The 22858-nt window shown below is 37.5% G+C and overlaps 1 protein-coding gene across 7 annotated transcripts in view; it reads right to left on the bottom strand.

The window, feature by feature from the left end:
- Positions 1–22858, bottom strand: part of KIF16B (kinesin family member 16B) — a 220011-nt gene that overhangs the window by 173487 nt on the left and 23666 nt on the right. For 5 of the 7 annotated variants that reach the window (XM_032763280.2, XM_032763281.2, XM_032763284.2 and 2 more), the window contains exons 4-12: positions 22229–22345; positions 19456–19553; positions 18312–18421; positions 17540–17682; positions 15308–15476; positions 15009–15140; positions 11611–11786; positions 8893–8958; positions 3790–3849 (exon numbers count right to left, since the gene is read on the bottom strand). In XM_032763280.2, the coding sequence (XP_032619171.1) occupies positions 3790–3849; positions 8893–8958; positions 11611–11786; positions 15009–15140; positions 15308–15476; positions 17540–17682; positions 18312–18421; positions 19456–19553; positions 22229–22345 (1071 nt within the window). The remainder of the gene's footprint in view (positions 1–3789; positions 3850–8892; positions 8959–11610; positions 11787–15008; positions 15141–15307; positions 15477–17539; positions 17683–18311; positions 18422–19455; positions 19554–22228; positions 22346–22858) is intronic. The other 2 variants (XM_032763279.2, XM_032763278.2) reach the window with 2 other exon arrangements.

Below are 22858 nucleotides of genomic sequence, written 5' to 3'. Positions count from 1 at the left end.
CACAAAATTACAGTAAAAGTCCTACCCAATTCTGAGCTCTCCATTAATCTCTTAAAAATACAGTAACAAACAGACACGCTCATTACCCCAGACTAAATCAAATAACCCAGCAACAATATAAGCATAATACGTTAACTGACTTCCTCAGAGTCTCCACATAAGAGTCAAGCCTCAGCCCCACCCAGCAAGGGAGAAAAAGTGAGCCTTACACCCTGAAGATGAAAGAACATGGGCTCTTCCAAACCTGGAGAAGAAATAAGTTCCAAAGGCTTTAATGGCGAATGCCCTGCTGACTGAAACTTTAGCAATACATCACAGAGAGTATCTTACAGCTTGTCTACATAAACAGTTAGTCCACTGCAAGCTGGAGTATGAATCTACTCTGAGCTAGCCTGCTGCATGTTAACTGTTCGTGTTGCCACTGTTAAGTTACGTTCCTTAGCTTGCTCTGATCTACCTCATTTTGAAATGGGACTAGATCAAAGCACACTAAGGAATGGTTAGCATAAGACAGGCTAGTGGGGCTTAGATTCATGTCCCAGTTTGTTGTGGGCTAACTGTTCGTGTAGACAAGTCCTTCGACATAGTGTCCCACAACATTTAGTGCTTTATAGATTATCATAACAGGATAGCTGGCCCCTTAAACAAAATTAGGTTCAGCCCTTCTGTTCCAGTCCAGGTGTGCCTAGTTTGGTGTAACAGGGAAGGTGGAGCTGCCTCTGGCAGTTATAAATAAAAGTCCAGAATCCTGAGAGAAAAGGAGCTTAGAAGGAGAGTTTAGAATCCAGAATGAAGAGAAGAAAAACAGTCCAGTCATGAGAGCAAAGAGATCTCAGAGGAAGAGCAGATATGGGCTGGGAGCTTCAGGGAGGGTGTGCTCCTGAATGAGGGAGTGGTGAGAGTCTAGTTAAGCAGTGGAGCCAGATCAGGCTGACGAAAGCAGAAAGCAGTCAGGAGGTCACCCACAAATTTCCCCAGGCCAGAGAGTCTTGGTTAGACAGCTAAGAGCAGGAGAGGGAAAGGTCTGCTGGCTCTCTGGGCCAGACAGGTGAAGCCAGAGGGCGGAAAGGGCTGAAGACTGAGGAATGATAGAGGGGTGAGCCTGCTGATGTCTTTAGGCAAAAGCTAGAACCCTACCTGAGAAGAACACAGGGCAGAGAAATACACCGGGTAAAGGGGCGCAGCTGGGGCACTGTGGGAGATGCCAAAGGCATACTTAGTGCTGGATTGTTGTGTGGTAGGTTGATTCTGCTGTCTTATACATTTGCAAGCCCTCTGATTATGTTTCATTGGCAAAGTTGATCAAGTCTGAATTTACATCAAAAAGGACAGCTAATAAAGACAATAAGCAGCTGCAAAGAATATAAAGGAGCAGTGAATTCTCTGCACCCTCAAAAAGAACCTTTGGGAACTGGAAGTCCAGAAGGGTCCAGGGCTACTTCTATAGAGCAGGAAACATTTCTGCTTGACAACCGACAAATGCTTCACTATTGTGACAAAAATCAACTCCAAAGATTACCTGAAATGCTCAGTAAACCACAGCTTGAGAATCACTGTACTACAGAAGATACAGAAAAGCTTTGGAGGAATACCTGAAAATTCAGCTCTGGCATAATGGGGAAGGCCTGAGAAGAAATAGCGTTCCGTTACATGCACCAAATATGGTAAGATTTGGGCCAATTCTAATCTCTTTTGGTAGTGAATTCTGTAGTTAGGACCTTTTACTATCAACATTCCATTCAATAGCTTTTTAATCTGCAGTTGTAAATATGGGTGGATTGTTGGTGGGAAAACTCTCTCCAATATTCCCAGGTCCCAGCCTACTCAGGGCTTTGTAGATTAGGATCAGAACTTTGAACTGGATCTGCGATTTGGTGGGGAGCCACTGAAGGTTCTAAAGCCAATATGTGAGGTGTTGTGATTTGTTCTCTTATTTTGGCCCATAGTTTTTAAAAATAAATTTCAAATTCATTTTTCCCCAATACACATGAATATCTCAAATACGTTTTTCTATATTATTAATATTAATTTATTAAAGTGGTGTAAAACACAGCAGATAAACCAGCAAATCTTTTTATAGATTTCCATTTTTCCACGGACAGGAGTATTTTAATGATTGCCTCTAGTCAAATTAGAGAGACAAGATGGGTGAGGTAATGTCTTGTATGGGACCAACTTCTGCTGGTGAGAGGGACAAACTTTCGAGCTTACACAGAGCTCTCTGTAGGATACCATGGAGAAACCTAACAGTGGAAAAATTGGAACAAAAATCTGAGAAATTTGCAAATATGAAGTCCCAGTTCAATTTCTAAGCAGACATTAAAAAGAATTAGTCCATTTTGTCATACCACCTGCCAGGCAGTTTCCTATTCTGTGCCCCACTCCAAATTACCTGTGTTTTACTCTAAAGCATGGATACAGTAAGTTATTTGTAAATCAGATAATAAGTAAAAGGTCCAGGAGTGAATTATGAAATACTGAAGTAAAGGAATCAAAAAGTGATGCATAGCAATATCAGTAAGAAAAAAAGTCTCAAATCAGAGTCATAAGATAGAATTCTGGAATCTCCTCTTCAATTGTTTGCTTGTGTTATTTTCAGAACTCATCACCAACTGCGCATTCAGCGTATGTATATAGGTAAGACTAAACAAGTACTAGATTGAAATGTTAAGATTTAACGTAATCAATCAACTAAAGGTGTTTGACAAGAAATGCTATGTTGTATAGTGTGGGAGATCAAGTGGAAAAAAAGATTCTTACCCTTTGGACTAGTAACACCAGAAAGTTAGTCTGTTAAAAATAGCAACTCAAAGTCTCACTCATCAATAGTCAACTAGCACTAGAAAATCTATGTAGGCTGAATGAGGCAAGAGATTTAGATTAAGGCTTAGCAACTCTGATTCTAAACAGAATTTGTAACAAAAGTTTACACAGAGAACAACTATTCTGGGTGGTGTTTTCAAAAGCACCTAAGTGACTCAGAAGCACAATTCCTCTTGAAAGTCTCTTCCAATTTTGTAAGATATTTTAGAATAGGAGTGAGGGGGAACAGATGTGCCTTTTCTTAGGGGGCATCCTGTTAAATAATTGTGCCACTTTCTCCCTAATGTTTTCATCCAAATCTAGGTGGCCAGTCTTTACACTAGCTGGCAGCAGCAGACGTAAGGGGGAGCATAAAAAAACTGAACAAGGATTTATTGGATAGTCAAAGATTGGATATAATGGTAGCATAGATTGGAAGGGAAACTTCCAACAATTGCTGCTGAACACTACCACTGAAATAAAGCTAAAAAGCAAATCTGGAACCTAAACTTAGCCATTCAGAAATTCCAAAACCTGTCTCAGTATCCACTAACATAATACATATAGTAATGATGCCACCGACTGCCATAGGAGGTCACCATACAAAGGACAGGGAAAAGCAGAAGGTGGTTTCTTTTCAGATTTGTTTTCATAGAGAGCTCAGGAAAAGCAGATTAAATGTTTGAAATATTCAAAACAGATCTCCCTTTTGACAGAGTCCAAGATGGAAATGATCCAGCGTCGGTAAGAAAATAGAACAGGTTGTGCTGTAGATCTATTATAAAAATTCATGAGCTTTTACTCAAAAAGCTATTTTCGAAATAGTCAAATCAGAGTGAGGTTCACACACAATTTTTTTGGTAACAAAACATTTTAAAATATAATAGAATGGTTAACTCAGGAACCCTATTTTAAAGAAAAAACTTCATTTCTGCAAGTTTACTTAAAATGTCAAATAAGAAAATGATGCATTTAACTGATCCTTACTTTTAGAATATTTTGGGTTTCATTCCACTTGTTTGTCCACTCTTTGGTCAGCTCTTGTACCTGTGAAATGAAACAGAAAGATAATATCCTATATTAAACTAGTCTTGCTTGAAATGCCACACTTACTCTCACAACAGACTTGGCATAAAATTTCAGAGAACAACTTAAAATGCCAAATATTTGCTAAGTTTCTTGCTCCCTGCAACTGATTCTACTTCCAATATTGGGATAATAATTAAATGCCACCCAAATCTGTTACAGTGACCACTTAAATTTTCCCCACCAAAATAAAGCCTGTGCCACTTATGTATTTGTTTGTAATAATTATTTGCCCAATATACAGCAAGATAACAAAAATTATGGGCTATCATACCTCTGATTTTTATTTTTTAGAAAGGAGCAGATATTTAAGATTAGGAAGGACGTAGTGAAAACTCCTAATTGTAATGTTTCATAAGAACAAGGATGAAAAGGGTTGTTCACTTAAAATAATGGCAGGTAATTTCAGAACAAATAAAAGGATTTATTATATGCAGTGCTTAGTCAAACCTGTAAAATCTACAACCACAGAATGATCTAAATGTTATAGCCAAATTTTACAATGAACTGGAATAATTTTAGGATCAACTGTCACTGTGATTACGCATGGTAAGGTAAGAGTACTCACGATTCAGGCCATACGTTGTGCAAAAAGGTTTACAAAGGCTAATAATTACAGAAATGTTTTTGTGGTACAGTAAAAGCTTTCTTATCCGGCATGTTAGAGGAATGGGGTGTGCGGAAAAATTCTGGTTAACTAAGAGGGAGGAAGTTTGGGTGCAGGAGGGGGCTCAGGGGTTGGGGCAGACGAGGGGGTGTGGGCTCTAGGAGGGAGTTTGGCTGCAGGAGGGGGCTCGGGGCAGGCCCCGCGCCAACCGGACTATAAACCGGACTTTCAATGAAGATCAGAAATGCCAGTTTATAGAGCTTGCTGGTCGGTAAAGTGCAAAATAGCACAGCTTTTACTGTATTTTTATCTTTCCACTCATCCAATGCATGGCATTTACATTGATTTTTTTTAAGACTATGTAAAATCAAGGAACAAAAACTAAAGAGCATAAATCTTTTTATTTAAAGTGTTTATATATTTCAATTAAAAAATAAAAATTCTTAATAAGAGTATCCTGGAATGCCCTATTTTAAATACAGGTCAGGACTTCAAGTCTTTAGATTATGCTCAACAAATCTTAGATGTGTGTAACTCCGCATATCTGTACAATGGCACACCTGTCATACGTTATCTTATTCCCCACAATATAAATTAAATTTCAGAACTGAAATCCCTGATGAAGGCTATATTTCTTTGATTTATAGACATAAAAAAGCACTTATCCCAGTCTCTCTAAATAGCTTACATAACGCATACAAGGGCATAGTTAATATAAACTCTTCACAGTCCTCGGACACTGCCTTTCATTCTCAAGCAACATTTGATAATTACTTCTCTTGATTTTTTATCTTGGAATTAAGTTTATACATCTTTTACTACCTGAATCTACTTTCAAGTGGTGAAATGCTTAAACTCAAAACTAACTGCTTCTGTCTCCTTTAAGATTTACTGATAAATTGATTATTTACTTAGAGGGACAAATAGCAATGCTTCCTTTCACAGGTCTGCCAAAAAATGACCTCAATCTTGACTTGCAACCGTATCCTTCAGTTTCACAGTTGGCTTTAGTTGTGGGGAGACTATAAATTAAGATGCACTGTGTGCTAGTTACATAATATGGTCAATTGCCTACAAGGGAATAAGTTGAAATCATAAATCAAATAAGTAGCTCATTTTCACTTGTAACCTAGGATTTAAAATCAAAGGAAAAAGAGAATACTTCTCTCCACTGTGCCACCTAGGTCCAGAATGCTGACAATCACAATATTAGTCTTGTCAATTATTTTCTTTTGTTTTTTAAAGAAAAAAATATTAAAGAATCCTGATGCTCATCACCTCTGTATTCACCATTTCTGGAGAATTGTTAATGCACATGAGTTGTTTAAAATAGTTCTTGCAACACAGAAATTAATTCATTCAAGGGAACTACTGTGCACTAGTCAGTTAATTTAAATATGGTAATAAAGTCTTTAGAGCTGCAGAATCAAATTCACTATTCAGTTATAGAACAGCTTTACCCTTTGTAATATGTTCTAAGAATGTGCAGTAATTCAGTAATTATGCTTGTGGTAATTATCTTAAGTAGCAAGCACATAACGTATTAATGAGGTTGACAGTGGACAATAAAACATACTCGATAAACATCCCACACAGTGAGGACAACACTTCTGAATAGGACAAGCAATGAATACTATCAGAGCATGAAAAATATATTCCAATTAATACCATACATTCAGCAGTTTCTACCACCCATTTAAACATTCGTAAGAACAATACTCAGGTAACACTAAGTATATTTATTCAACTGTGATTCAAGTTTACAAATTAATATTAATCAGTATTTTCTTCAAAATATTTTTTAAAAAAAGCACTGTTGTAATTTAATGTTCAAACTACTATTATTCACGTTCTGCTACAAGTACTGAACACAGTACAGAACACTAGTTTTTTAGCATAGGATAACTATCATAAATGCACTCCAGGCAGAAACATGCCTTACAGGAGACCTTATTCTCCTTGGTTTTACATCAGTGAATCTACTATTTTGTCTATGCTGGTATCAAGTTTAGCTTAAACCATTGGAAGAGCTTGTATTAAAAACAAAATAAAATTAAGAAAGAAAGAAAGAAAGAAAGAAAGAAAAACCTGCATAATTTGTAGTTTCATGTTTTTTAAACAAATATGTAAGCGTAGTTTTTCACACATCAACTTGCCCTGAAAAATTAGTATTATGATCAAGAGTCATACATATAAATAATGTAAAGAGATAATGTATAGTATCAATTGGCTGAGTCAAAAATGTGTTTCCTAAAAGGGATATACTAACTCCAGAGATTTAAGTAGACTGAGTAATTCTAATGAACCAAATCCTCAGTCAGCTTCATTCAATGGAATTATACCAATTTACACCAGCAGAGGAATTGGCCCAATGATTTCAGAAGACTATACCCCTATTTGATCCTGAAAGTAGGGTTGCAACTTTCTATTTGCAGAAAACTGAACACCTTTGCCCCAGCTCTTCCCTGAGGCCACGCCCTTATCCACCCTGCTCATTCCATCCCCGCTTCCTCCATCGCTTGCTCTCCCCCACCGTCAGTCATTTGCTCATTTTCACTAGGCTGGGGCAGGGGGTTGGGGTGCAAGAGGGAGTGAGGGCTCCCGCTGGGGCTGAGGGCTCTGGCTGGACATGAGTGGTTTGGGGTGCAGGAGGTGCCCCGAGCTGGGTCAAGGGGTTCAGAGTGTGGAATAAGGCTTCAGACTGGGGCAGGGGGTTAGAATGTGTGAGGGGGGTATGGGCCAGAAATGGAGGGGTTCAGCATGTGGGAGGGGGCTCCGGGTTGGGGTAGAAGGTTGGAGTGTGGTAGGGGGGAGAGGGCTCAGAGGGCAGGAGGGGGCTCAGGGCTGGGGCAGGAGATTGGGGCACAGGAGCAGGCTCAGGGTGCGGGTGCTTACCTCAGGCAGCTCCCAGGAAGCTGCTGGCATCTCCCAACTGGCTCCTAGGCAGAGGTGCAGCCAAACCGCTCCGCATGCTGGCCTTGCCTGCAGGCACTGCCCCTGCAGCTCTCATTGGCTGTGGTTCCTGGCCAATAAAAGCTGCAGAGCCCCCACGGTCGCTCGTATAGTTAGGAGCCAGAGTGAAATGCTGGCAGCTTCCCAGGAGCCGCATAGAGCTAGGCAGGTACCCTGCTTGCCTCACTGCAGATAGCCAACTGACCAAAGCCACCAGGGTCCCTTTTCAACCAGGTGTTCCCATCAAAAACCAGACACCTGGCAACCCTAACTTAAAGATTCCAAGTACTCCCCCCACCCTAATTAATGCTACCTCTTTTTGTACAGTCTGCTATTGTCTAAATATGATCAACATGAAGCAGATAGTAAAGAATTAAGAAGAGCATTAAATTCTCAGATATGGAAGATATAGGTCCATTACGTCTAGATTCACATGTTCAGTTATCACTACTGCACATGAAAATAGCTTGTAAGTTATCTAAATCAGTGGTTCTCAAAGCTGGTCCGCCGCTTGTTCAGGGAAAGCCCCTGGTAGGCTGGGCCAGTTTGTTTACCTGTCGAGTCCACAGGTTCGGCTGATCACAGCACCCACTGGCCGCACTTTTCTGCTCTAGGTCAATGAGGACTGCAGGAAGCAGCGCAGGCTGAGAGATGTGCTGGCCGCCCTTCCCACAGCCCCCATTGGCCTGGAGTGGCAAACCGCAACCAGTGGGAGCCACGATTGGCCGAACCTGCAGAAGCGGCAGGTAAATAAACCGGCCCGGCCCCGCCAGGGGCTTTCCCTGAACAAGCAGCGGACCAACTTTGAGAACCACTGATCTAAATAACATTTGCATATGGTTATACCAGATCTGAAGGCAGACCAACATTACTGCCTGAAAATTTGCCCCAGATTCTTAGAATACAGCATGACAAGTTTAAAAACTAGAAACATGAGTTAGTCCAACACTATACTAGCATTTATTTAGCATTTTTCTGTTGGCATTGCCATCTTTTTCTGATTCTCCATATTATAATCTATTATTATCATCTTTCTCAAAAAGTTTTAATACACACATTTTTAAGAGAAGAAGAGAAAAGTAGATCTGCCCAGGGAACAATATTTTCCATTATTCAAACATGAGTCAGTTAAATTAATTTCAAGAAAGCATGCAAGAGTATCTATAATGTATTTTCTTCTGTGTTGCACTCTATTTCACATAAACAGTGCAACAAATAACAAAATTACAAATTCTCGTTTTTTATAAAAAGTTTGAAAAAATCTGAGGTTTTTACATCTAGTTGAATTCAAGAAAATGCTGCTTTGTAAAATAAACAAATGGACAAACAAACCACAACATTAAAGTCGGTCTTGATATGTGTGCATACCAAAAAGTTCCTGAAAATGAGCTATTACTGCTCCAGATCACATTTATCTCTAAAATAAATATTGAATTATAACTTACTCTTGCTTCATTCTGCTGAAGCTTCTCCTCCATACTTAAAGCTGTTGGAGAATCCAAGAGTGCAATCTAAATTGTAAAACAACTCACATTAGTATATAGTAAAATAAACAGTGCAATGGATGGTGGATTAGAAGGTATGAAATATTATTGTGCAGGTATTTCAATAAATTTGTATAGTAAATCATGTTCTAGTCTTTATCTGCAATGGATGACATTTCATCTTTACCTATATAAAATATTCACATTAGTGGCAATCTTGTCAAAGTATAAATTTGAAGTACAAATCAGTAATTTATAATTTTACACACACACTTTCACTGATTTGTCTACATTCATATTCTGCTGAAGACACACAATATTTTGACAAATTGGCTCTACAAACATCAATTTTTTAAAAATGCAGTAAATGACAATTTACTATGCATGAGTGTCTATTTAACTATTCTGCTTTAAACATTTCTCTGTGTATGACATTTGTATTGTAAAAAATATATCTTGTTAATCTGACTGTGGAACATGAAAATTACTAATACTTACAAAAATGTAAGCAGTTTTCTTTGTTATATAACATTGACTAATGTTGGATTTGAAGTAAATAATTATCAATGAGCCATGGTGGCATTTGCAATACAATATTCTGGGAATGTAAAGACTGTCCATAGAAGAAATTATACAGGGATTTATATTCTATTTTACACATTTACCACCACCTGTTGTTTTACCAAGCAGCACAAATTCAATTAATTTAGTCTTGCTCGGCACTGTATCCCTCACAGATATTTATAATATAAGAATTGAAATTCTCTGGAATTCTTTGTAGCATAGCCATGTTTATTTTGTGATACCTACTCTTCTATACCTTGGAAAAATGTCAAAATATTAGATCTTCAAAGCAGAGTTTGTAAACTCAAGCTGTATTTCAGAAATAAAAATTGTCAGCTTGCCAGCAAAATCACTCAACTTTTCCCCCAGACAAGCACAGGACAAAGCACAGAGAACAACAGAGTAATTTCACCCTCCTGGAGGGTTTTCGGTTTCACTATTAACAATACAGCAGAATCGCACTAATACTTTCTTTAATAATCTGCAAACCTGATATTTTTCACAAAATATGCAGGGGGACCTCATCCCATTTCTCAGCCAATATTTAAGCAGGATACTGTGGACAATTAAGTTTTCATTTTGTTTTATTTTACAACTGATTAGTTTTGATATCTCATACCATAATTAAACTAAATTATTTTTACTTTTTACATTTATTTTTATAACTACAATTTTTAATATAGTTTATTCACGCCCTCCAATCATGGTTGTTCAATTACAAAATCTGATAAACCACACATTGTTTGGAAGTTTCAATTAGCCAGGTTCTACTATAGACCTTTAAACCATATTCCAATTTCAAGAATCACCATCCCAACGTTAGCTTGTTTTTGTCATCCAGAGACAGATATTCAAGTTAATCGCATTTTACGGCACCCAAGAGAGAGAAAAACTAAACAGAATAACGATAAATAGAAACAAAAAATAGAGGGACTATAGTGCTTAGTATTGGATAGAGAATTCTCTTGATGCCAACCAGCATTCTATACAATACCTTCCATATGGAATGAAGCACAATTCGAAAGAAGCTGTGCTTCTTTATATATGGTCTCTTAATATGCATATTTTACCCTCAAAACTTTGCACTGAAGAAGACAAGTACTCCTCATCTGAATAGGGGTCCTGGAATGAACACTCCTGTAAACCTTACCTATGGTGTCATCAATCCATATTTACATCTATAATATCCATCTATATTTACAGCATTATTAAACTTAGACTTAGCAGCAGGTGTCTTTGAGGGAATCAAACACCAAAGCATTAGGAAAAATATACATTAAATTATTGCTGTTATTTAGAGTGACTATTATGTGGACAGAGCTGTAACACCTACCATCTTTAATAAGACTCCCATACTTTTAGTGTCCAAAATATCACTTCCCTAAAACATAACCAGCAACAGACTAATAGTAAGACTAATTAAATAACTATTTTTCAAATAAATTTTACATATCTTAGGTTCTGAACTTTCTGATTGGAAGACTGAGCAAAATGGACTGAATGTGTCATTTTATCTTTATTGACTAATCGGTTTATTTTATTCGTAGTTTTCACTTTGTTCTATATGGAGGGATCAACAATGTTTTTAGATGTTTCTAAGCACACTGTTTGCTCTCTGGAGTACAACATAGTCAAAGACAGTGTGGTTAAAAGCTTTTCAACTACCCCATCTTTCTCCACAGTATAATATTTACAAGTCTCAACATGAATTTAATCTTATTTACAAAGTATGTGTTCAGATATTTTAGGTATCTTCAATATTCTTGTGCTGGAAAAAAATGTACAAGGATATCTTTTCAACCTATCCAGCTAGGCATAGCTATTTCTTTACTGTTAATGGGGTGGTGCACCTAAATGCCCATATGCTGCAGTAAATGCTTACCCACAACATATAATTATGTTTAATCATATCAAGGCGAGGTTAAAAATTTCACACAAAAGCAGATATCACACTGGCCAATTGGAAGCCAATTCAAAGAAGAAAGTTACATTCATTTGTGATGTCACATTGCTTGTTTTTTCAGATAACATAATGAAAAAAAGATAATGATCTCATTAGGATCTAGAATTAGATCCTATTACTCAAAGAAAACTATACATAAATCTAAAACTAACCTGATTCCCTTGAGCAAGCAAGGTTTTTAATCGTGCTATTTCAGCTCTCAGCTCACGAATTAGTTTGACGTTAGGATCCTCATTAACAGTAGGCTTGTTGATGATGTTTTTGGCTCTATTTGCATAGCGAAGCGTACTTAAGGTTTCTCCATAATTGACATCAGCAGGTGAAATAGCTGAGAATTAATTCAGAAATAGTTTAGCCAGCACCAGATGTGTCATTTAATAAAGTTGGTTTGTAATTTAAATGTCAGATAAACATCTTGCAGATGGAGAGAAAACAAGGTCAATTATTGAGAGATTTGTAAAAAATCTTGCCATCAACCTAGCTGATTTTTATAGAACTCAGAGATTCATCAACTCAATAGTGAGCATACCATGTTCCTTCAATGTATACCCTATATAACAGAGTTCAAACTCAAGAACAGGAGAAAGCAGTACGTTTTTTCTAAGTCTCAATACCATCTTCAAAATGAGGAAGTTGATTCAAGCAAACTACAACACTAATTGTCCATTTTTTAAAGGAAATTATAGGATATACCTTGACAGAAACTAGACATAAAAAAAGAACAGAGAAGAAGCCACAGCACCCACTTATAAACTTGGTCTTTGGGCTAAGCTGTCGGTGTACAGCAGCACACAGTCCTATCCTTGAACTAACTGCTTCCAAGGCCTTTGTGATGTACAAAAGGACTCCAGTGGTGCTTTTCTATGGAGGCAATTTAATGAGAAAGAACTGAATGTGTCAATAAATATTCTTTTCTTCACATATTTTTCCAATGTAGCAGGCATTCATTACTGCTTTTAAAAGAAAATGGACAAGATATTCCCAAGATTTTTCAAAAGTGAATCCTCAAATACAAGTAGAGTAGCAAGGTATAGGACAGATATTCTACAGTGATATCTAACATCACAGCACAGGAGAAGACGACGTACTCAGAGAAGAGATAGGATACTGACTTTTACTAACAAGATGTTTAACACCTTTATAAGGCTGAACAGGAGAATAGCAGAATGAGACTACGTGGGCTCTGAGAGGGTAACTAAACAACCATCAGTAGAAGAATGTGGTATTTTCTCTTTCCCTCATTCTGTGTTTATGGGCTTTTCCCTTGTCAGTGGTTCACAAATTTGGGGACGATGGGGGATCGACTGCATTTCCCTCAGCTCTTGCCCTGTATCCCTTTATGCTACACACTACCATAGCTGCTATCATTATTACTTTATTGTACTCATTCCTGTGATAGATTGTACCCTTATGTTCACCACTTTTACAAAATTATGATAAATGTTGTGCAGAATACAAACTGAAAACTCATAATTTGCTGATCAGTATTGTCGGAAACAGACATCATCACATTACAAGCACTGGGCTCTCAAATGCTTCCACCATGTTGTAGGTCAGACACCGGGGGGGGGGGGCGCGGGGGGAAGAGAGAGAGAGAGAGATGAACTACAAGGGAGAGGGGGAAAGTGAGCCTAGCAGGAATGACATTCGGAGAAGGGGAAGCAGCCCAAAGAGCGCAGTGTCCCAGATGACGCCCATAATGGCATGGACGCTGAAAACTTGTTTTTAAACAAAAGAAAAAACTGATTGATTAGATAATTAAAAAAAACAAAAAAACCAACCTCAAACAGCTAAAAATACTCAAAGGAAGAAACAAGCAGACTTACTTTGGCATTCAGAAATGACTAAATGGAGCTGGAGGCCACAGCTCCTGTTTATACTCCTAAAAGACAGCACATGGGGAGGGAGTGGCAGAGATTTCTAAAAGATTTCAAGATCATGCATTAGGAGCACTTATCCTGGGAGTGTCAGTCCATTAGGTAGTTCTCACTGAAGAACCAGAACTTTATCTGTAACCTTTCAGATGCTTCCTCTAGCACCAGAAGAACCCATTGAGTTACAGTACACTTGCATAAGCAAAGGACAAGTGAGAACCCCAATTAAAGTAATTTTTCATTGTTCTTCACCCTTCAGTTCTGCTACACAAAAACAAACAACATACACAGCCCAATCTCACTGCAGTTTTATGTTTTTATAATCTTGTTTGGAAACATACTTGACATTTCAATGGGCTGGTGAACTGTGGAATAAGCGAGACAATGGCACATCTGTCATGTGATGTAGAGATAAATATTTGTTGAGTGAAAAGAGCCATTATTGAACTTTTTGTTTAAACTGTAAAAAAGTTCTCAGAAGAACAGCTTATAAATAATGAAACTTAACACAAGAGATTAAAGTGCAGTTAATTAAGAAGAGTAACTATGTAGAAATGGCACATTCTTACTTAACAGATCTGCCTCCTGTGTGTATTCGGAGTCAAATGTGACCACATTATTCTTTATTACAACTTTCTCCTATAATACAGTTACAGTAAAGTAAGCTAGCTCACATACATCAACAAAATTATTGGGTATATTCACACTGCTGGATCTTTATTACGGGTGATGATACACAAGCCAGAAGGAGGGGGAAAAGTCTTGACTTTTAGATCACAGATTGAGGGTGCCCGGTGTGAGAGACATTAGAACACACATAAGTAAACTGAGCTGGCTCGGAGGCAAATGAATCACAACATAATAGGGATGTTTGATTCCAGGCTTAATTGATCAGATTAGCTAAACAGTACAGATTTAGAAAATAAAATTTCTAAAGAAGGAACAAAAAGTCCTGGTACAGATTTTCAAAGTGGTGGTCATAATTATGCACACACATTTGTGCATACCCCATTTATGCATAAAGTGCCCAGTGAATGCAAATAAACTAGGTATTTGGCATACAGGATCAGTTAGACACAGCTAGTGATATGCGCATGCAAATATCTGATTTGCACACACAAATATCTGCAACTGTTCATGTCTACCTGAAAATGTGGTTGCATATACACCTCTACCCCAACCCAATATAACATGAATTCAAATATAATGTGGAAAGCAGTGCCTGAGGGGGTATGGGGGGACAGGCTGCACATTCCGGTGGATCAAAGCAAGTTCAATATAATGCAGTTTCACCTATAATGCGGTAAGATTTTTTGGCTCCCAAGGACAGCGTTATATTGGGGTAGAAGTGTATTTAGTAATAAAATAGCTTTTGCCTTTTTTTTTTTTTTTTCATTTTAAGCATGCAAATATTTATGTCCTCATTCCACTGCTAGATACTCATGCTATAATTATTTTTTAAAAAAGGACAACAGTGTTTATATCATACTTTATGAAGAAGAGAACAGTTAACGAAAAGGTATGGACTGTATTAGAAAGCTTTGCTCTGAAAAGTAATCATTAATTTAACAAGGTGTAAATAACACCATTTCTTAATGAGGCATTTGGAATCAAATTATTTACAGCTAATTTGTATAAAGTGTTGAGAATGAAGAAAAGTAATTTAAAATACTTACTGGCAATCATTATCGTTTTAGAGTTTCCTCCTAGGCTATCTTTCAAAAGCCAAGTCAACACAGAGTCCCTGTAAGGCACAAATACTTGCTTCTTCTTTGCAAGAGGATTTGTTGCATCCTGAGATAAATCAGCTGTGAGAGGGGTAAAAAGCAATTCTGTATATTGATTACTTTTTTAAAGAAATTAAAACCATGGAGCTATTACCACTCCAGTGGATTCAACACAAACCAACTGCAAAAACAGATATATAATACTAATGCAGAAAGAGGACTGAGCATGAAAGAAAATAGAGACGTACCTAAGGCAGAAATGACATTTCCCAGAGTAACTAGAGATTTGTTAATATTCCCTCCTTCCTTTAATCTAACCCCTGTAGCACCAGTGGCATCTGCTCTCTCACTTCCAGCAAGATCTACCAAATGGATCTTGCTAACGGTCTCACAAGGCATTTCAGCATCAAATTTAGCCTAAAGAAAAATACAAAAAGAAAATAGAAAATAATGGGTTAAGCTACAAAGTTCTAGAATCTTACTGAATTCAGTTTCTATCTTCCATGTCATGTTTTAAGACTACATTAATTTGTTTGCAGTAGTAGAGCTTTAGAAGTCAGATGTACTAGAGGTACCAAAGGAGTTCCGTTCACAAGCAGCTGCATAATACCCATTTAACTGATTTTCATAAGTAATATTCCAAGCTATTTACATATATACGTCTTAAAATGTATTGATGTTTTAAAGAAGTACAATAAACTCACCTGTTAAATCTGTATTAAATTTTTGGCTAACAATCAGTGCTGCACTTTTTACATACACACACAACCTTTTCACTCAGATTTCCCCATCGTACTTTTATAGTGTCTTTGAACAATACATTGATACCATTTGTTGGACTGCCTCCCACCCTTCTCTAAAAGTTGTAAGCTGAGTAATTCACTGTTCCCAAAATACACAACTTTTTGCAACATGCTATGGAAAAAATGAAACTGAGCAACCATGACAAATTCTACCTTCCTTCCATCCTCCCTCCATAAAACTCTCCATAGGCCTACTATCCCCACAAAATTACAAAAAAAAGTAAACTCCCTTTTTTAAGGTTGACTGCTACTGGGAATTGGAGTGGAAAACAAATACTTAGAAGAATGTATTTGGTCACCCCATTAATCTAGAGATGAATGAGATGAATATGCATTTAAAGTTATTACTCTAGTAGCCAGAAGAGGAACAGTTAATGGGAGACCAGTTTGGGCCATGGGACTGTATTTCAGGAGTGTCTGGCCAACATTAAAGCATAAAAGGGAGTCACTACTTTTATGCAAATCACACATAATTTTCAATATCTTTCCCCTCTGTTGTTGGGATTCTATGGCAACATAAGCGACTATGGTTTACTTATTCACTGAGTTTTAGCTAGCTTGAGTTTCAGTCAATTATCTCCCAGAATGGTGCATCTGAGAAATGTTGTTTTAAGAATTACCAGGCACTGTAATATACAATGTCTTAATACAGTCACTGAGAAGTTCATCATACCACACTTAACTCTAACAAAAAACATTCTCTTCCCTTTCTCTGCTGCAGAAGATAAATACCACCCACCTGTCTCAACAGGTGAGGGAAATTGATGGGGCTGGTGGTAAAGAGGGTCAGACCTAGCATTGAGGGAGGGAGACACTCACTGAAGGACACCAAGTAGCTTCTCCCCACCTTGGAGTCTCTAACACCCATTGGCCAGCTATAGGGGAGAGGCGCTGATTGGGTCACAGCCCCAGCTCTGGGGATTTAACGTGGAGCCCGCGCCATCTGGAGCCTCCTTCAGCTCCATTCCAGCAGCTCCACCCCATATCCACCCTGAACTAAGAAGAGGAATTCAGTCTGCCAGATGCTGCAGTTCTAGTCAATTGCCTTGGGGATCAGGAAGGAATTTTTCTCCCAGAGAGCCAACTGGCAGAAGCCTGGGGAGTTTTTTCCACTTTCCTCACACCTCCTTCAAACCACAAGTGACAGTAGGAATACACTTAGTACCTGGTTGACGTGTTAATTCATATCAGCCTGGGTTTTCAGTGCAATTGAAAGGATAAAATGAAAGTTTCCCAGAGGTAAAAGACCTGGGATTTTGCTGATGGGCCTTGGGTTCACGGGACAGGGTAAGGCCGAAGTCCCCACCTTTCTGCACCTTTTGTCCCCTTCGTGGTGAGCGGTGGTAGCAGGCCTCCGACTAAGCTGAGTGCTAGAGGATAGTCTAGGGAAAGGGTTACGTGGTAAGAGCCCTTGTACCCTTCCCACTTAAATGCCTGGTATAGGCAAGTAAGGGTGATAGGCAGATAACATCCCTCCCTTGTGTTTAAGCTTAATAAAAGTTGCAGCCTGCCACTTAGACTCCATCCAAGTGTCTGTCCTTGTTTCGTCACTGTGTTTGCATCAACAGAAGTAACTGGGTCTCCCACGTTGCTGATTTAACAGTTAACATGTTTCAGTTAGCAAATAAAAAAGTTATTACATCCAAATATTTAAAGACAATGTAATTTTTTTTTTACCTGAGTGAAGTTAATCGTGAAAATGGCATGAGACCTGCTGCTAACGTCATTCATTCCAGTTGCAGCAGTGGTTCGATTTATGTTTCCTGCTTCCATAAGTTCCTCTACATCGCTGTAATTTTGTACTAAATGTTTGGACAAATCTGAACAAAAGCAAAAATGATTATAAATTAAAACAAGCATACTTATAAAGGTACTGTGAACTGACTGAGATTCAGGTTCACCTCAGTACAATGCAGCAGTGCTGAAGTAACACAGAAAGCGTTTATAGTCAGATTTCCTTTATTTCTTTTAAATAGTGTAATGAGACATTGTGTGAAGAATACTTCTTCAGACTATTATTATAAAATTTACAGTAGAATAGTTTTAAAAATTGCATACTTCTCTTTGAAGCATGTAGTATATGTCTAACCTTTCAAGGGAAAAGAACGTGCATTGGCGGAGTGGTAGACTAAGATAGTTAGAGTCTAACAAATCCTTTCCAGTTCAAACATCCATGATTTATAAGTTAGCCCCCAACACTGATTTGAAATCAACTAGCAGAGCTTCACTTCAGTAAAAAAGTGGTGTACTTTACAAGAGTCTGGAAACGAGAACCGTACAAAATAAAAAAAGCCTGTTCACAATAATGCTTTTACATTGATGATGAAATATATTGTCTTTCACCTTCATCCTCATTTGCATTTACAATTTAAAAAGAAAAAAACAGGATATACATCTAAACATAAACCTGAAAATATTCATTAAGCAGAAAGCAATGAAGTGATTTTACCCTCAACGTAAGGCCCTTCTTTCGGATGCTCTCGTATTCTTAAATTGTAAGTTTTTGATGATTTCCGCCTAAGCAGATCTCTCACACGTTCATTATATATTTCCAGATAACTGAAACAAAAAGTATTTGAATTTAGAAAAATATTGAATGATACAAGATTTAAAAAAGCAAAGTTACTGGAAAGAGCTCATTCCGATGGTAGAATTGAGCCTCAATCCTGCAAGTTTACATAGGAGTGACTTCACCCACATGAGTCCAATTGACTATTCAATCACTCCTGCACTTAGGCATTCTGCAGGACAGATCCTAGTTTGTAACTTTTTCACCAAGTTATGATACCGTTCACAATATAAGCTCTATGGTAACAAAACTGCTAAAGATCACATTATGATGTAAACATCTCCCTTCATTTCCTGGTGTTTTGTTTACTGTACTATGCTTCCTAACCCAATACCAATGAGAACTAGTATATCTTGATGCAAATCCTATTATTACCGATAGTTGTAGCAACAGAAAATAAAGTAAGCCATTAAACTTCTTTCCTTTTTATACTTTGGACATTAGAAAATGGTCTAGTAAAAAAGGTTAAAAACTTGTTTTCATCATGATCAAGTGGATAACAAGATGTAGAAAAATCTAATATTTTTCATAATTATTACCCTTGCTACTTACAAAAAGCCAAAAAATACAGAATTAAAGTATTTTAAAATTATTACAAATGGCACATGCAGCAACAGCTGAAGTTAAGATTGTTTAAGTGTTTCCATTCTCCAGAGCTATTTCACCTGACTATAAATCATGTCAAACTTTCACCATGTGAGATGAAGTTTCCCAGGTTTGGTCTCTGTCTGCAGTGAAATTTCTGAATGCAAGGGGAAGAATTAGTGAAGTTTGCTTTATAAAAGCATGAACGTTTTTTTTTTGTTTGTTTGTTTGTTCTTTGTTTTTTTTAGGTATTGCAAAAATGTGGGAGGTCCAGCAGAGAAGTTCTGAAAACATTTTACCAGAGCTTTCCACCAAAATCAATTTTCGGGCTGAGAAGAAGAAGAAGTTTCATCCCTAAAACCACATTGTACAAAAAGATACTAACATGAAAACAAGGAGTTTATAACAGAGTAGGTTCATTAATATACACAAAAACTACCTGACTTCTGTTCGAAAGGATGCTTCATTCCATCTTGTTTTTTCATTTATTCTGCTGAATAATCCTTCACAAATTCTAGGTATTAAACCAGCATCACCCTGCAACAACAATTTTTATTTTCTACATCGCTACATGTATGCACTGTATATTTTTAAAACAGAAGAAATCACTAGTTGAAATTGACAATACCCAAAGTCATTGCACCAGATATACAGCAGGGAATTATTAGCAAATATTCTTAATATCACATTTAACAGACATAGCAACTTGGAGGTTAAGCAGTCTGCAATTCAGACCCTAGCACTGGCCCTTAGTTTTGGGTTAGATTTTACCCTGTGCCCTACACATTTGGTCTATACAAATCTCACCTACTTAAAGCAGAGAAAGAATCCAGTTCTCCAGGACTACGTTTAACTTCCTTAACCATGAGACCATCCTTTCTCTCCCCTAAACCCTTTGCCTCATTCACACATCTTCCGACATCTGCAACAAAAGCAGGGGTCCTACAGACAACAACCTCATGCACTAAATAACCCTGAACCAGCCCCAGAGCAGATCCCTCTTCTGCTCTGAGTGAGGCAGAGTCCTGTGGAAAATATAGCATGCAATAGCGTAATTAAAGACTATCATAATATATGTGCACCGGGGGCGGAGGGGGGGAATTAAGGCACTTTTAACTCTTGCATTTCCCTATTTCTAAGTGCTTTATTTTGCAACCTTAATGTTCTTTTTGCACAGTTGTTTGTGTGCAATTTCCTAGGTTTCTGAGAAGTGAAAAACAAAATTTGAATAATGTGGAAACATACTGACACCTACTGATGGGTAAAAACATAAAAGCGAGACAAAGACATAAAAGCCCGCCAAAAATATATTAATTTTAATGAAATAGATGGGCCAAAATATTAACATAACTATCACTGGATTAACACCTTTGTTTCATATATTCCAGCACACCTGTGTGGTTTATCAGCACAAACCTCTACCACTTGAGCTAACAAAGTAACTCATAACAGTAGTAAGTTATTATCTTCTACGTGGACCAACCACTAGGAGGCAGCTGAGACACTTCCCCCAGGGGTTTCACAGACATTTATTGGCAGCAGAGAAATGCTGAGACACCAGAATCTTGAGTTTACCTATTTCTTGGATAAACTTAACTACAGGCCTCAGATATAAGAAGCATGTGCTTGCATGTTTCCTTTATTTATATTTCTGTTTAATTTAGCCATCGATTTTAAGTTAGGGGTTTTTGGTGGTTTTGTCAGAAATATAGCTGCATATTTCTTATTAAAATTAATTAAAAGTGAACAGAAATTTAAAAAAGCAGGCACCTAAAACCAATTATGATTACACTAGTGAAGTCTTCATCTGGGGACCCATTCTGCTAATGAATACACAGTTATTAGAATATTAGCACATACTATCAGTGCCACTTGCAGAGTTTGGCAATCAATGCATATTTGCTAATGGCACTGTAAGCTCTAGGAGGGTGAAAAGTCCCTTGACTAGAATTTTAGTACAAGTACTTTAAGGAATAGCAAAATAAGGAAATTATTTACTTGTAATTTGAATTTTGTCTGTTATAGGTAGAGTCTTGGATCAAAAGTTTTATACAAGTGATTCTGTGAGCCAACTGCCACTATCCATTTATACAATCTTATACATACAGCCAAAGTACAATAACTATGGCTCACAGCGAGAAGAATCAATGTAGACCTCTATTTCTGAGCTGGGTCAAACAAACATTGCTACTTATATCATAGCAAAATCTCTTGAAGATAATGTCCACTAGATTTATTCAGGAAGTCTCACAATATGCAGGTTACTTAGCACACCACTTTCAGCAATTTATATCTTTCATTCATAAAATTTTCTCTGGCCCTAACATTCTATTATGCTTATTCACCACACGCAAAAAACTTCATAACATTGTACGTGAAGTTACTTATTGTGTGTGTACAGTAATATGTAAAAGACAGAGTCAAATTCACACTTGCCAGCTCAGGGAGGTGAAAATTAGTGACACAATTACAGCTCAAAAAGGATTTAACTGGCAGAGGGCAAGTGGCAGCCTTCCCTTCTTAAATTCTGCTGGCGGTGAGTGGTTACTTTAGCTAAGGATTACAAGAGACCAGCTAACAGAGGATGCTTCTGGGATGCACTTAATCAGCATGCCACTGGCTGCACCACTCAAAAGTGTCCTCAGCCAGTTCCTTCCCCTTTTGAGCAAGCATCCCCCCTCAATGGAGGCAATCGTGGGCCACTCTACTCCTGTCAGAATACCCCTCCAGTTGGACTTTCCTTTGCTAGGGGTCCTATGCCAGAGTTAGCCAGAACTTTAATCCTTAAAATTAAAGACCGCATAATGTTTTTATTTTGAAGTTTGATTCCTATTTGGAAAATAAATAGGACAGCCATCTTGATTTTTTCCCCCCCTCAGAACCAGGCAGATTCTTTCAGAAAGTGCCGAGCATACATGGCCCCTTTAAGGTGTCTCAAGTTGAGTACCCAAAAATCACTAGTCAATTTGAAGATTTTTGTTCTGATCTGTGCATGACAAATAGCTTATTATTAGCTGTAACAGCAACACAAAGATATTTTTTCTGATTTAAAATTTCTCCCACATAACTATAAGGAACTTTGAAGACTCCCACGTAACCACTAAAAGTTAGATATAAAATGGAAATAACAATGTGCAGACAAGGTAGAGAATGATGGTTCCAAAAGGAATCCAACTGCATAATAAAACTGAAGTCTGCAAAACATGACATACAGCATTTCCCATCATAGTGTAGGACTTCCCAGATCCAGTCTGTCCATACGCAAAAATACAAGCATTATAACCTTCAAAAGCAGATGCCAGGACATCTGTGCCAAGATTTTTGAAAACCTAAAAGCAAAAACAAAACAGAACAAAAAAAAAGGCTTTTTAAGAGACTGAACAGTTAAAAAAAAATTATATCTGCAGTAGTTTTAATGATAATTTAATGTATTCTATTCAACACAGCATTGCAAATACTACAAAAACAGCAGAGATATACTAACAAACACAAGCTGTCAGTTTGGACCAGTGATATTTGCTTTAGAGAATTAGCTAGGAAGCGTTTTGATCAAATGCAGAATGTTACCAGTATATTTAGTTTACAGCGGTGCCAAAGTATTCTTTTCACTTTCTCTGTCAAACCTAGATCTTCCCCTATTTTTTTTTTAATCTAATCCAGGCACTATCTAATGATCATCTTTCCGCTATTGTTAATAGTTACTTTACACCTTTAATATTTTCCCCAAGGCTACAGAATTTGAAAGTGTCTATTCCCGTCTTAAAAAGAAAACCCTTCCCTGATCCTGAGACTATGAGTGGCTTTTTTCCTCTCACCAATCACCTCTTGCATAATAGAACCTT

The sequence above is a fragment of the Chelonoidis abingdonii genome, chromosome 3 (genome assembly GCF_003597395.2).
Source record: "Chelonoidis abingdonii isolate Lonesome George chromosome 3, CheloAbing_2.0, whole genome shotgun sequence".
Lineage (NCBI taxonomy): Eukaryota > Metazoa > Chordata > Testudines > Testudinidae > Chelonoidis > Chelonoidis abingdonii.
The sequence above is the reverse complement of the archived record's forward strand: the minus strand, read 5'-3'. Positions and strand labels throughout refer to the sequence as shown.